Source organism: the organism of the source record quoted next, unplaced genomic scaffold, assembly GCF_019419815.1.
Source record: "Pyrus x bretschneideri cultivar Hongxiangsu unplaced genomic scaffold, Pyrus_bretschneideri_v1 Contig68, whole genome shotgun sequence".
NCBI classification, from domain to species: domain Eukaryota; kingdom Viridiplantae; phylum Streptophyta; class Magnoliopsida; order Rosales; family Rosaceae; genus Pyrus; species Pyrus x bretschneideri.
Window position 1 is genome coordinate 1,852,524 of NW_025999807.1, and position 14,922 is coordinate 1,867,445.

General features: G+C 38.4%; 2 protein-coding genes across 2 annotated transcripts; one reads left to right on the forward strand and one right to left on the reverse strand.

Moving 5' to 3' along the window:
- Window positions 1-10,424: 10,424 nt before the first annotated feature.
- LOC103965482 (transcription initiation factor TFIID subunit 8) lies at window positions 10,425-12,374 on the forward strand. Its single transcript, XM_009378548.3, has one exon. The coding sequence runs from the start codon at window positions 10,949-10,951 to the stop codon at window positions 12,137-12,139; it is 1,191 nt and encodes a 396-aa protein (XP_009376823.2). The 5' UTR covers window positions 10,425-10,948; the 3' UTR covers window positions 12,140-12,374.
- Window positions 12,375-12,816: 442 nt separating this feature from the next.
- LOC125472245 (membrane magnesium transporter) lies at window positions 12,817-14,895 on the reverse strand. The gene is made up of 4 exons (XM_048573445.1): window positions 14,712-14,895; window positions 14,499-14,551; window positions 14,318-14,418; window positions 12,817-13,156 (listed from the first exon to the last, which is right to left on the reverse strand). Exons 1-4 carry the CDS (start codon window positions 14,788-14,790, stop codon window positions 13,063-13,065), a joined length of 327 nt encoding a protein of 108 aa, XP_048429402.1. The 5' UTR covers window positions 14,791-14,895; the 3' UTR covers window positions 12,817-13,062.
- Between the last annotated feature and the right edge of the window lie 27 nt (window positions 14,896-14,922).

A 14,922-nucleotide genomic window follows, 5' to 3' on the forward strand; every position in this document is an offset into this window, starting at 1 on the left:
ATACGTACAAAACAAAGAGAATTGAATTTAAACTTTGAAATCAAAGAAACACCTAAACATTCCAACAACTCAAACTTGAATTGTATGAACGTTTAGACCCTCTTATCTTCCTCTTTATTGTAGCATAAGGTCTAGGGATAGTTGGTTGGGGGGATGGAAGTGTGGAATGGAGTGGGGAGTGATGGAAATGGAAGATGGTTTTTGGATTCTAAGGGGAAGTGTTTATTTGTGGTGTGAGAATGGAGAGATGGAATTGAATGAAATGGAAGTGTGGGATGAATTGAATGATGCAAATGAATGAAGTGTGTGTGGTTTATATAGGGAGAGAATGGATGGGAGAGCATGTGAATGATAGCTAGGAGAATGATTAAAGGGGTGTGAATGGTTGGAAATGCATGTGGGTGAATTGGTGGTGCAATGATGAAAGAATAAGTGCATGTGTGTGTTTTGTGTTGGAATGAATGTGGATGCATGATGAAGAGTTAATAAATAATGCATGTAGGGTTAGGAAATAAAATCATAACTTAAAGGGGGGATGATTAAAGGGTGTGTGAATGCATGTGTTGAATTGGTGGTTCAATGATGAAAGAATAAGTGCATGTGTGTGTGAATGGTGGTAGCTAGGGTGAATTATGATAAATGCATGTGGAATAAAGATGGAGAAGGTGGTGAAATGATGAAGTAGGAAGGTGAAATGCATGTGAGATGTTCTTTGGAGAAAGGTGGATGAATGTGCATGTGAATTAAGTTGTGAAAGCATGTGGAATGTTTTAAATGGTTGAAATGTGTAGATGATTATGAGTATGATAAGTGATAAGTGTATGGTTATGATAAGTGATAAATGAATGATATGTGATGATAAATGAATGATATGATAAATGAATGATATGTTAAGTAATAAATGAATGATATGTGGTGAGTGATAAGTGAATGGTTTGATAATTGATAAATGAATGATATGCTAAGTGATAAATGAATGATATGTTAAGTGATAAATGAATGATATGTTAAGTGATGATAAGTAATGATAGGTGGTTATGATAGTTTGGTCTTTAATTTCGTCCATTCCTTTTGCTCTAAATATAAGCTATCCAATCCAAGTCCGATTTTGCTCCAAAATGCTCCAAAAGGCATCATTTTGCATACCTTGCCCTTAGAACCTGAAAACACACAAAAGAAGCATAAAGGACTAAAATAACTAGAGAAACATAACGTAAATGCACGAGAACAAGCCTTTTAAGTCGCATGAATATGCTCCTATCAAATACCCCCACACTTATCTTTTGCTAGTCCTCGAGCAAAACAGAAAGAAAAACAAAACAAAACGAAACGAAACAAAACAAGTAAAACACAACCTAAACCTTCCAACAACTGTCTTAGGGATTTCCAATGCACATGACATGTTAAAAATCATCATTCCCACAGATTTTATTCATCTTCACACTTAAGTACATTCTTAATCATAGTCACCACATACTAGTTCACAATTAAGCATTTAAAACCATGTTTTGAATGTAGTAACATGCCTTAGAGAATTTGCTCAATTCCTTACAAGATATGCACTCAATTTTCACTCAGATTTTCTAACTACACACCCTACACTAAGTATATGTGAGAAGATTGATGTAAATATGAAAACGAACACTCACATATATGTATCACAAGGAACGCAATTTCTGGAGTTAATAAGCATGTTTAGATATGATCTCATGAATGGAATGCTACTACTTAGACGCGAGAACCAGTGACACCATATGCTCATACCAAGTTCAAACTCCACAATTGAAATGCACAACACATCAAGATAGAAGTCAAGGGTTGTAACGGGGCTTGGGTATTGGCTAACAATGAAAGGTGAAGGATAAACAAACATTCTTAAAGCAATAGTGAGCAAAGTATTGAATCAGGCACTTAGAATTCCCTTAAGAACGCAGAAGTCAACTTTAAACACCCAAGGGAAAGTCACACAAAACTTAGGGCCATATTCACTTTTTGGACCCTTTCTTCAATCACTCATTCTTTCATTTTTTTTCAAGCTCTTTTTTTTTTTTTTTTTTTCTTTCTTTCTTTCTTTTCTTTTCTGTTTTTCTTTTCTTTACTGTCTCAAAACATACTTAAGAACAAGCATTCCTTCCCCCACACTCATTTTCTTGCATAATGTAAAAAGGAATTCATTTAAGTCATGCTCACTATCTTTTAAGAACAAGGGTGTGGATTGTCCTAAACTAGGCTAGGTGAGGAAAATGTGGGTAAACAAAGAATACAGGCTAAACAAAACTCAACGGGGTTAAAACTTACAACAAATACGAAATATGGGAAGTAAGGCTATTTGGCTATGGTGGTGGTCACTACGCAACTTCTTCTTGAATATGTGTTATGCAAATCAATAACATGCTTTGAATGAAATGGGCATGAGTTCTAGCATTTGGAACTATATGATGAAACGCCTTCTAAGTAGTAACCAAGCAAAGAATAATGAGATCATGCAACGACTTTAGAAAACAAGAAATCACAGATTATACTCTCTAAAGAACGTTATAGGCTCAAGTCTTTCAGGGTTGTAGCGTTTGTTTGAGTTCCTTCCTTCAAGCATGTTACAAAAACGAATTTTTCTTTTATGATTGCATGTGAAGTCATACATTATAACCATAACCAAGCATATACCAAGAGTAAATCAACTTTTTCTCTATGTTTATAACTCTTTTTAACAGTCATGCACTTACAAACCAAATCCTTATCATTGTGTTGGAAGGTATCCTAAGACATAAACACACACACAAAAACAACTTTAAAACAACTCTTTTTGGGTTTTTCAAAACAATTTTTCAAATTTTTATGGGATTTTCGAATTTTTAAGTCAAAACACACTAAAACAGTTTAAAACAGTGAGAAACAACATGTGAAGTGATAGGTGATAAAATCCAACGAATTTGCATCAAATATACTTAGTTACCCTCCCACACTTAAATCAAACATTGTCCTCAATGTTTTAAGCTTAAAAGCACACCAAACGAACGTAAACACATAAACAGCAACTAAACATACTAAACATAGCAGAATGTATCTAACAAAGAGAAGAGTTTAGAGACGCAAATCTGGTTATAGAGTGTAAATTCCATCTTCTCCTTGGTAATTGCATTGAGGCTTGGATCTTTGTGATTCCACAGGCTTACTCTTGAACTGCGCTGCTCCATCGTTGATTTTCCTTTGTGCTACTCTTGAACTGGGCAGCAGGCTTCTTTTGGTCTCCCCCGAAGGTCTGAGCTTCCTCCTCTTATCTGTTTCTTTGTTCAATCTCTCCAATTCGTATTGAAGAGGGTTAGAGGATAGCTTAGCAAAGCTAGGTAAGCAACCAGGGAATAGAGTCTAGATAGACTCCAAGTGCCGGCTGATTGCTTCTTTCACTTTGCCATGCAAGTAATAACAAAGACAAAGGAAAAGACAGGGAAAGAGCATGATATGAGATACCTTTGCTTTTGACCTTGATGATATGAGATACCTTTGCTTTTGAAGAAGCGGTGAATGAATCAGCACATGTATTTGTTGTGCTGCTTCCTCCTGGGTCATCTGTACTCCAGGCATCTGGTATCATCTTTGGGGAAGAAGAAAGAATTGAGTGTTTCGAAAGGCTTTGCTGGGAGTGCACCCTCAGAGGTGAGGAAGAGTCGGGCATTTTCTTCAGGTTTGCCTTGCCATAAAAGATGAAAGTCGACAAATATAGGGATTTCCCAATAGCAAGTGGTGGTACTGTTCTTTTACCCTTGTCGACAAACGTTTTGATCCCGCAAATCCAGCTTTTTGAAATAGTGACGACTCTTCGATCTTTGAAGACGCCTCTTCGATTTCTGAGCAGGCGCTTTCTGAAAAGCAGAGAAAGCGTCGCCGAACTTTGCGCTTGTCGGCTAAAGACGTGTAGTTGTGATGGTGGCCTCCACGTGTCGAACGCGTTTTCTGAAAAAGCCGAGGGAGCGTCGCCGAACTTTACGCCTCAAATTCCGGCTTTTTGAATCGGTGGACGCGTTGCCTTGGCTTTTTATAGAGCTATCGATCACTGCCAACTTACACACTCTGAAGATTTCCCATTCTTGATACTCGTCTCCGGCCCTTTTGAAAATTTACTCCGTCCACCCCTTCTCTTTGAACACTTTTGAAAAATGGCAAACCCATCGAACCTTAGCTTAGAATTGAGTCTCCGCAGTGATACGGGCGTGCCGCGTCAAGGTAACGTATGGCGCCCTTCTTTCTTATCTTCTAACGGTCCTCTTACAGGTGAAGACTCCGTGATGCAGGACGCCACAACAGCTACGATAGTAGCTCGGAACCTCCTCACTCCCAGAGATAGTCAGCTGCTTTCAGGACGGTCCGATGAGTTGGCCGTTCAAGAGTCCCTGGCTCTCAGCGTTCAGTGCGCAGGCTCTGTGTCCAACATGGGCCAACGCCTCCTTGCTCGCTCCCGTCAGGTTGAATCTTTGATGGCGGAGGTGCAGAACCTGAAACAAGAGATCAAACAACTTAAGTACGAGAATAGAACTTTGCATGTGCTTGCCAATAACTATTCATCGGGCATGAAGAGGAAGCTTGATGAGATGCAAGAATCTCAAGGTCGGATGCAAAGTGACCGTCAACGGCTTGCGTCTTTCTTCCAGGGGCACCTTTTTCCTGGGTCATCCAGCGTTCCGCCAAGTATTGGGGCCTGGAATGCTCTATATCCGATGCCTCCCGCTCCTATGCCTCTCGCTCCGATGCCTCTTGCTCCGATGCCTCCTACTTCGATGCCTCCTGCTTCGATGACTTCCGCTTCTAGAGTTTTGCCTCGTGGTGGGTCTTCACGTAAACAAAAACAAAAACAACCTTTGTGAAGCTCCATTTGTTAGATACATTTGTAATTTCTCGAAAATTAATGAAAAAGCTTTGTTTTATTCACTGTATTGGGTTGCCTCCCAAGTAGCGCTTTCTTTAACGTCTTGCAGCCGGACGAAGAACACAATCATGCCTTAATGGAACCCACGGCATGGAGTTGATCATTGAATGGATGATGATACTTGAAATGTTCCGGCAATGGTTGAATTTCAAGAGTGGGTGCCCTAATCATTGACATCAACAACATATTAGTCAAAAACGACTTTGGATTTTGAGTTGGTGGCTTACCTACATGCTCCAATAAGAACTTAAGTACATCCTCCACGAAATGCTTCTCAAAACATTCAAGAATTGGATCTTTGTATGGAGTGGAATAGAGATCTGTCCTAAGATCCATGTAAACTCTTTCACCAAATTGGATTTGAGTAGGTGCCTGCAATGAAGAATGTAACACACGATTAATTGAAGTGGGAATTGGAATTTGAGTTGGTGGCTTACCTATGGGCTGCAATATTGGCTCTAAAGTCGCAGCACATTCAACAAATGCACAAGGGATGTTTTCATTCAGATTGGACATTCTGAAGGTTGTGGCTGTGTGATCCACTCCAATTTCCTCCTTGATGAATTCAAGATGCTCCTCAACCACTTTTTCCTCGTGAATTGTTGGAAAGGTGTCCAAGATGTCTTTCTTCCCCTCATCTTTCATGGTTTGCATGAACCTGCCAGGGAAGGGTGCATTTGGGGGAACAAAGTTAGAAATAATTAAATTTGGAACAACCTTACTTGAATGGGGTGGTGTAGGAATATTGGGAGGTTGCGGCAAGGGTTGTTCTTCCCTTGCCGTGCCTTGTGCATCCTCCTCCTCTTCGAGCAGTAGCAATTCATCCATGGGCTCATCTTCAACCATTTGTTCTTGAATTTGTTCCATGCATTCTGCATTCTGCCTAAATTGACTGTTCCACTCAGCCAACTTTTTTGCTTGATAGAAATCCTCAATTGGTCGCCAAAATGCGTCTTGTTGAAATGGTTGAGCTTCCCTGCCCTGCTCCACAGAATTCAGTTGTTGAATAACTTCCTTATAATAATTTGATATACCTGAATTTGGATGTGAAGATTGAGGGGAAGGCTGTGGTGGTGCATATGAATCCTCATATGGTTGCCAATATGTTTCTTGGTGAGTCTCCTTAGCTTGATTTTGTGAACCCTGCACCAAAGAGTTTAATTCATTAAGAATTTGATTATAATCTATTGACGAATTTGAGTTTGGTTGGGCATATTGAATATGAGGTGGCTCCCAATATCTTTCTTGTTGAACATTTTGAGGTTCCCACCACATAGAAGTTGAATGATCACTCCAATCCGAATTGTAAGTATTGGAAAACACGTTATTCCTTGATTGAAGATCAACTATATCAACGTTTTGCATTTGGGACCTTTCCATGAGCTGTGACAAAAGATAAGCATTATCAAGTGCCATGTTGTGCTTCTAAAATCAACAAAATAAAACTAAAAATATATACACACAAACGAAAATAAAACAATCCAAGAGATTAGCAAAGTTGCTAATCCCCGGCAACGGCGCCAAAATTTGATGTGAGAATTACTTGACACTCAAATTAAACCCTCGTTTGACAATTGTAGTAGAATGGATAAGTGAGGGATCGTTCTGGACCGGGGATTAGGAGGGATTGTTAACCACTTGGATTTGACTCAAAAACGTAAAAACAATATAAAACACTAAACTAGACTCAAAGAATGTGAAACTAAACGTTAAAACATTAAGACAAACCAAAAGACTCAAAATGCTTTAAAAACACAAACTAAATTGATTTCTAACTAATTTGACAATAAAGTAAAGGGGGGATTGTGTTTGGACGAGATTAAATTAAATGGACAAATTGTAATTAAAGGCAAAACGTAAATATGAATGAGATGAAAATATGGATGATGGAATAGCCAAGGGGTTCATCTCCACACATGTTATACTTGCATACAAAATTGATTCTCAGTTGGTCTTTCGATAAATTATGAAACTCAACACCCCGGGTTAATTAGGTCCGCTTAAATTAACCGTCAAGTTTTCCTAATGTTATTGAATTGGATGACATCATTCGACAACCCAAAGCATTCCTCACAAGTTCCCTACATGAATTGCATAATAGAGATACAAGCAAGAATCATTAAGCATCATGAAAACTATAAGTGTTGACGAGGCATTCGTTACTATGATTGCATGAAACTTATGCCAAGAATTTGTTTAACGCGATTGTTTATAAGCAACCTCCACTACTTGTGAATATAAGTTCATAACGATTAGGTGAAATTCACTTATATTCTAGCGTCAAATTCATGCATGAAAATTAAGCGCGCATTCTTAATAAACATACATAAATAAGTTATCAATCAAACAGTTAAACAAATTGAATCCACAACTTATGAAATTCCAACGAAAGTTAATCAATTCATATTGCAAATATAAACATAGTTTCGAATCACCCCCTAGCTAAAGGGGGTTTAGTTCTTCATAACCTTGAAATCAAAGAAACACCTAAACATTCCAACAACTCAAACTTGAATTGTATGAACGTTTAGGCACTCTTCTCTTCCATTCCTCATACGTACAAAACAAAGAGAATTGAATTTAAACTTTGAAATCAAAGAAACACCTAAACATTCCAACAACTCAAACTTGAATTGTATGAACGTTTAGACCCTCTTATCTTCCTCTTTATTGTAGCATAAGGTCTAGGGATAGTTGGTTGGGGGGATGGAAGTGTGGAATGGAGTGGGGAGTGATGGAAATGGAAGATGGTTTTTGGATTCTAAGGGGAAGTGTTTATTTGTGGTGTGAGAATGGAGAGATGGAATTGAATGAAATGGAAGTGTGGGATGAATTGAATGATGCAAATGAATGAAGTGTGTGTGGTTTATATAGGGAGAGAATGGATGGGAGAGCATGTGAATGATAGCTAGGAGAATGATTAAAGGGGTGTGAATGGTTGGAAATGCATGTGGGTGAATTGGTGGTGCAATGATGAAAGAATAAGTGCATGTGTGTGTTTTGTGTTGGAATGAATGTGGATGCATGATGAAGAGTTAATAAATAATGCATGTAGGGTTAGGAAATAAAATCATAACTTAAAGGGGGGATGATTAAAGGGTGTGTGAATGCATGTGTTGAATTGGTGGTTCAATGATGAAAGAATAAGTGCATGTGTGTGTGAATGGTGGTAGCTAGGGTGAATTATGATAAATGCATGTGGAATAAAGATGGAGAAGGTGGTGAAATGATGAAGTAGGAAGGTGAAATGCATGTGAGATGTTCTTTGGAGAAAGGTGGATGAATGTGCATGTGAATTAAGTTGTGAAAGCATGTGGAATGTTTTAAATGGTTGAAATGTGTAGATGATTATGAGTATGATAAGTGATAAGTGTATGGTTATGATAAGTGATAAATGAATGATATGTGATGATAAATGAATGATATGATAAATGAATGATATGTGGTGAGTGATAAGTGAATGGTTTGATAATTGATAAATGAATGATATGCTAAGTGATAAATGAATGATATGTTAAGTGATAAATGAATGATATGTTAAGTGATGATAAGTAATGATAGGTGGTTATGATAGTTTGGTCTTTAATTTCGTCCATTCCTTTTGCTCTAAATATAAGCTATCCAATCCAAGTCCGATTTTGCTCCAAAATGCTCCAAAAGGCATCATTTTGCATACCTTGCCCTTAGAACCTGAAAACACACAAAAGAAGCATAAAGGACTAAAATAACTAGAGAAACATAACGTAAATGCACGAGAACAAGCCTTTTAAGTCGCATGAATATGCTCCTATCAGTGGATTACACAAAATAAGGGTTTTTATCGCAAATGGCCCCTGCATTGATCCAACTCCTCATTTTGGTCCTTGAGTTTCAAAAATCGATAAATTTGGTCCCTAACTTTCACTACTGCGCATTAATTTATCCCCTCCGTTAATGTGGTCCCACTAATCCAATTATATGGCTCAACGTGGATTAATTGTAAGAAACTATTTTTCTAAGAGTGAACCAAAAGAAGAGTATTCCACGTTTGCATTTTTCTCGTATCCCACAACCCCAAATGGAAAAAAAATTCAATATAAATTCAATAAAATCGAATCCAAATTCAATTCAAATTTGATAAGATTTAGGATTACAACCAACTAGAGAGAATGAGGATTGAGTTCAGGAGGCCAAGTACTTTAGTGGTGTCATGGTGCCTTCCTTTTCCTTTTGAGCATAACCTGATGAAGACGACAATGACTCTTTTTTTCTTTTAGTTTTGGTTTTTAGTTTCTTATTTTACTTTTAGTTTTAAATCTTAAAAAAAAAAAAAAAAAAAAAGTTTCTTATAGTTAGTTCATGTAGTGCCATATGATTGGATTAGTGGGACAAAAAATATTGACGAAACTTTAACAGAAGGATTAAATTGATGTGCAGTATTGAAAGTCAGAGACCAAATTTATCGATTTTTAAAACTCAGGGACCAATGAATCGATGTTAGGGACCATTTGCGATAAAAACCCTTATTTTGTGTAATCCACATATCACCATTTCATTGGATTTGTGGGTCTCACTTACAAACTAACAGAATAGTTGACGAAATCTTAACGAAATGACCAAATTGATGTGCGGTAGTGAATGTCAAGGACAACATTAATTGATTTTGAAAATGAAGGACCAAAACGATGAGCTTGGTCAATATCAGGGACTATTTGTGATAAAACTCATTTCTTATTATTAGTCTAACAATGCAAGCCTCTTTTCTAAATTCCATATTAAAAGAAGATCAAGTTTTATAATAAAAAATAAAAATAAAAAAACTGAAACCGTACTGAAACCTAACCAAATTGAAAAAAAATCGAATTGAAAAAATAGAAAGAAAATTCAACCAAACCGAACCAAGTTTCGTTTCAATTTTGGTTTTGGCAAAAAATCGAACTAAATGAAACCGAACTCACCCCTAGATAAACGTGTTCATTTCTATTGGTAACACATCATTTAATTTCCAATTTTAGTCTTTCTATCATTACCCTTTTACTACCACCCTAATTGGATCATCAACAACCACATTATCTTTATCAAAAAAGTGATGAGGGTAGACAGAAGACAGCTTGGTTCAAATAAAAAGTCCCAAAAAACAGGAAAGTGTTATTGGCACTCCAAAAATCTCATCCTACACTCCTCACAAGTGTATTTTTCTTTCCTAATATAGAAATTTTGAAGTGTAGAATAAGATTTTTGGAGTGCTAATAACAATTCTAAAAAAATATGGGAATTGTTATTAGCAGTCCAAAAATCTCATTCTACACTCCAAACTTTCTATATTAGGAAAAAAAAATACATTTGTGAGCGGTGTAAAATGAGATTTTTAGAGTATCAATAACACTTTCCAAAAATATAGAAGTAAATCTTGCTCACCTAATCAGCAATACAGAAGGCCCATCAATATTCCAAGCCCACTAAACCGCCCAGATACCGCCTCTGAGTTTAGTGAAATCTCTATAAAATTAAACCCAAACCCCCCCTCAAATTTTTATCATCGAAATCCCTCGCCTTCCTTCCCTCTCTTCGTTTTCCAATATCTCCTTCCCCATTTGAATTTTGATGCCAATTTTGCCTTACCAGAAATTTACTAAATTTCTTTTTTTTCCTTTCAAAAATTCATAAATTCCCTTCATATCCCAAACCTTCTCCCTCGCCTTACTTCCCCTTACTCCTTTAGGGTCTGCGATGTTTCACTCAATATGAATCCGAACTCTGCAATTTGCTTCTGATTCGTGTTCCGGAGTCTTCGATTCGCTGCAAGACTCCGTGAATTGCGTTTCTTTCACTTCAATTTTAACTATCTCTCGCTGCTCTGCGGTCTGAGATTTTTTTAGGGTTTCTGAGTGTGAGCTCGATTTTTCTTTCCCCCTTCGTATGTTTCTGTTTGACTGCCGAGAAAACGTGGCAAAAGGAGGGAAAATTCGTGGGTTCTTGCGGGAATGCGCTCACGGGTAGATTAATATGAGAGTTGAAGAAAAAGCTGAGTGATATGAGGGTTTGAATATGAGCCATGGAGATGCGGACAGTAGCAGCAGAGTGAATCAACCAAGTAGCGATGCGCCAAGGAGAACAGGAGGTGGAGGAGGAGCTGATGAGTTTGGCCGGGCCTTGTCGACAGTTGCGGTGGCGCAGATATGCGAGAGCGTTGGGTTTCAGAGCTTCAAGGAGTCTGCTTTGGATTCCCTTGCCGACATTGCCATCAGACACCTCCGTGACCTAGGGAAGATGTCGAGTTTTTACGCCAACTTGGCGGGTAGAACGGAATCCAATGTGTTTGATATTATTGGGGCGTTGGAGGATTTGGAGTCGTCGCAAGGGTTTTTGGGTGCTGCCGAGGTGGGTCATTGTTTTGCAAAGTCTGGGATTGTAAGAGGCATTGTTGAGTATGTGGGTTCGGCTGAAGAGATCCCGTTTGCACAGCCATTGCCTTGGTTTCCGGTGATCAAACAACGGAAATTGATCCCAAATTTCGAACAGATGGGGGAGGCTCCGCCAAGTAAGCATTTGCCCAATTGGTTGCCGGCTTTCCCTGATCCACATACTTACATCCAAACACCAATGTGGAATGAAAGGAAGACCGATCCTCGAGAAGATAAGATCGAGCAGGCTAGGCAGAGGAGGAAGGCTGAGAGGTCTCTGTTGAGTCTGCAGCAGAGGTTATTGTGCAATGGTGAGGCTTCTGGTTCAGGAGAAGCCTCTGCAGCAGTGGCATTGAGGGGCGGCAGCGGCAGCAGTAATGATGCAAAGGGATTGTTATTATTACAGGGGAACGAGAGTGATCAAAGTAATCCATTCCTTGAACCGCCAATCCAGCCGGGGGAGAAAGATGTATCAGTATCCCAAGTAGTTTTGCCATCCAGGTTTTCAGACGAAGTGGCAAAAGGGAACAATGCGGGTTCTTCCCTTTTGGATGCGTTTGCGCCCGCCATTGAAGCGGTGAAAAGCGGGGCGTGGATGGATGGAGACGATGAGAGGAGACAGCTTCTTCCCGAAACCAGGCCGTCAGTGAATTTCAAGTTCAGAAGCGGGAAGAAGTTTCTGGGGCAACCTTCGGATCTGAGCCTGCAACAGAAGGGTTCCGGAAGACCAGCATATTGGTTCGGGCGAGACGAGGAGAGGGATGACAAGAAGAGGAGAGCAGAGTTTATTCTTAGACAGTCGATGGAAAACCCACAGGAACTCACTCAGTTGTAGATTAATTTGATTGACTGGTTTTCTAGGGATTTAGGAGTGGTATTTTTATGTACTCTGTTGTTCTGCAAGTAGAATCTAGTTAGAGGTAATGTGAATGATTCTTTCAATTTCCATGCTTTCTTGAGAACCAATTTTTGAAGTTGTTGTTTTGGGGTATTATTTTTTCCCCACCATCTGAGATTTGTATTGACACATTGAATTCGAATATTGAGTTGATCGGCGCAAATTATGTGCTCCTCCTTGTCTTCAATTCCTTTTGAGTGGATCCGTTTATACTTTTTTGGGTAGTAATTTAAAGTAAAGAAGAGAAAATGGTTTTCGCACGCCTCTTTTCTCACCATGCAAGTATGCAAGTACAAAATACATGGAGGTGAGGAAGAGAAAAGAGATGTCCGAAAATTACTTCCCAACAGAAAATGTACTTCCCTTAAGAGTGGGAGACAGTGATCACATGCTGCTTTCTTAAATTGGAAATTCAAAAGCTTGATTTAAGACCACACGATAAGAACATGATCATCTTATCTTTTACAAAATATTTAATGATTAAAAACTTTACAACATAAGGTACTCCGGAACACCATAAAAATCCCGAGAGAATCAGTTCACAACATGGGTAAGTAATGTCATTGAACTCTTCAATTTGACAAGCAGGCATAGTTATATCGAAAGCTAAATCGTCTCCAAGTTTAAATTACTTTAAATGACTAGGCCAAGGCAACAATAAAGTCAGCAGGTATCTGTCTTTGGTTATACACAGTGAAGAGAAAATACAAAAACATAATCCAAGACAGCTAGAACACGCATGGAAACATATGCAGAAACAGCACTGATCTGCCGAATGCTGCCATTCTACCCTAAAGGCCAAGAAAGAAACTGAAATCGTGGGTGCTTTGGTTGAAAACATTCCACGATGGTTGAAATCGTCAGTGCTTGAACTTCAAATCCAACTCCACGGGAAACACTTTGGCACGATGGTTGAAGATCATAAAGTCAAGGTTGTCTGGTAGAGAAACAATCCTGCACTCCAAAATAAACAGATGTCAATGATCCAATCAAACATCTTGCATATAGCATTTCCAAAGTCAAATTAGCAATTATTGCACAATTGTTAAATTCCAGTACAGAGACCATGGAATAAAAAGCAACTGAGATATTTCATTAACACAGTTTTCTCTTGCAAAGTTTATGCCTAAAAAGAGCAAACATAGCTGGTTCTTTCCATGTTGAAGAGTGCACATTTGTTATCCACTCATCTCTATCAATATGCACCAATGCTTCACCCTCAGTCTTACTGATGTATCAAAAGTTAATTATGCAAGGAAAAATGAACTAGATAACTGATGGAGACAACTTGAGGGTTAATCCACATCTGCCATTAAGGGTTAATCCACATCTGCCATTAACCTTACAGATAGCTTAACAAGTTAATAAATTTTAAAGAAAGAAAGTTCCTTTTCAATCTGTAAGCTTGCTGCACAATCTTCAGAAGGACATGTGAACAGCTAATTATCTTATCAATAATCCCCACTACATTGAGACATACAAATTCAGCTCTTAGCCAATGTTGGGTTTATTGATAATGGAGAAAGCAAAGAACTAAAGCCTTTGTGCTCGTTTGGTTTCTTATCCAAGTTGAAGATGGAAAATAATTCTCTGGACAAAATTTGGAGTTGGCATCCATTTCTTCATTCAACACACATTGAATTCAGTGAGTTATGCAATCCAATCAAATCCTTAACACCAAACAAGGCCTTTATCTTTCCATTATCCTATTATTATTATTAGTGAAAATAGAAAGAAAAAGGAATTAACTTTAGGGTTTTCTTCTCAAACTCTCTCCTTCCAATTTTGTCAGGATTTGGTAAAGTTCCCAAAGTATTATCTTCTCAAGGGAAAATTAAAAGTTCCCGTTAGTACGTTCTCTACTTTCTCAAGCTTACTATGAACCAAACATGAATTTTTAAATTGTTGCCATCTTCTTTCCATCCAGTCCTTGCCAACTCACAGATTCTCAAACTCGAGATTATAATTAAAAGGTATTGCATGCAAAGTGCATAAGCATAACGCAATGACTACAGTTTACTTCAACTTTCAATTGCAGGTATCGAAAATAGTCCAATCACACCCTGAACTCAAATCCAAGTCAGGTATTGAACAGAATAAAACACGTATACGTACCTGTTCTCTTCAGAATAGGGATGAATCGAAAGAAACGTGCCCGGGACAGTAAGTGCCGCCCACATACAGAACCCTAGCCCTAGAAGCAATTCAGCGACCACCTGCATTCCCAATAAACCCTTTTAGACACGCTAAACCACAATCAACCCAATTTTATGAATTTGTATTTGTTAAATCTCACAGTTAATGGAGGTCCTGAAAACTCTTCCTCCATAATCTTCAACAATCCCCTGTCTGCAATCAAATCAAACCAACCAACCTAAAAAACAATCCAATTTCAATCACACAACTAAACCCTATATTCCTTTTACTCTCTAATGCAAATTGAAATATATATATATATGTATGTATGTATGTATGTACAGATATAGATATAGAGACGATTAGGGCTTACATTGAACGGTTGAATAAGCAGCGTGAGAGAGAATTACAACTCCCAGGATGCCAACAACGAAGCCCAAACTCAACGCCATTATAGCTCCAATCTCCGGCAGGTTAGAACTCCGGTATTGGCCTAAACGACGTCTTTAGCGATGCAAGAACGAATCGGCGTTTGGCTCTTCTCCAGTAAACTCTGAGAGAGGGCTTCTTGTCCCCCTTTGCTT

Excerpts from the sequence above, each read along its gene's own strand:
- LOC103965482 (XM_009378548.3), top strand. The coding sequence starts at position 10,949 with ATGAGCCATGGAGATGCGGACAGTAGCAGCAGAGTGAATCAACCAAGT.
- LOC125472245 (XM_048573445.1), bottom strand. The coding sequence starts at position 14,790 with ATGGCGTTGAGTTTGGGCTTCGTTGTTGGCATCCTGGGAGTTGTAATT. Across the intron at positions 14,552-14,711 it reads TGCTTATTCAACCGTTCAAT|ACAGGGGATTGTTGAAGATT; the intron begins GTAAGCCCTAAT and ends ATTTGATTGCAG. Across the intron at positions 14,419-14,498 it reads TTTCAGGACCTCCATTAACT|GTGGTCGCTGAATTGCTTCT; the intron begins GTGAGATTTAAC and ends TTGGGAATGCAG.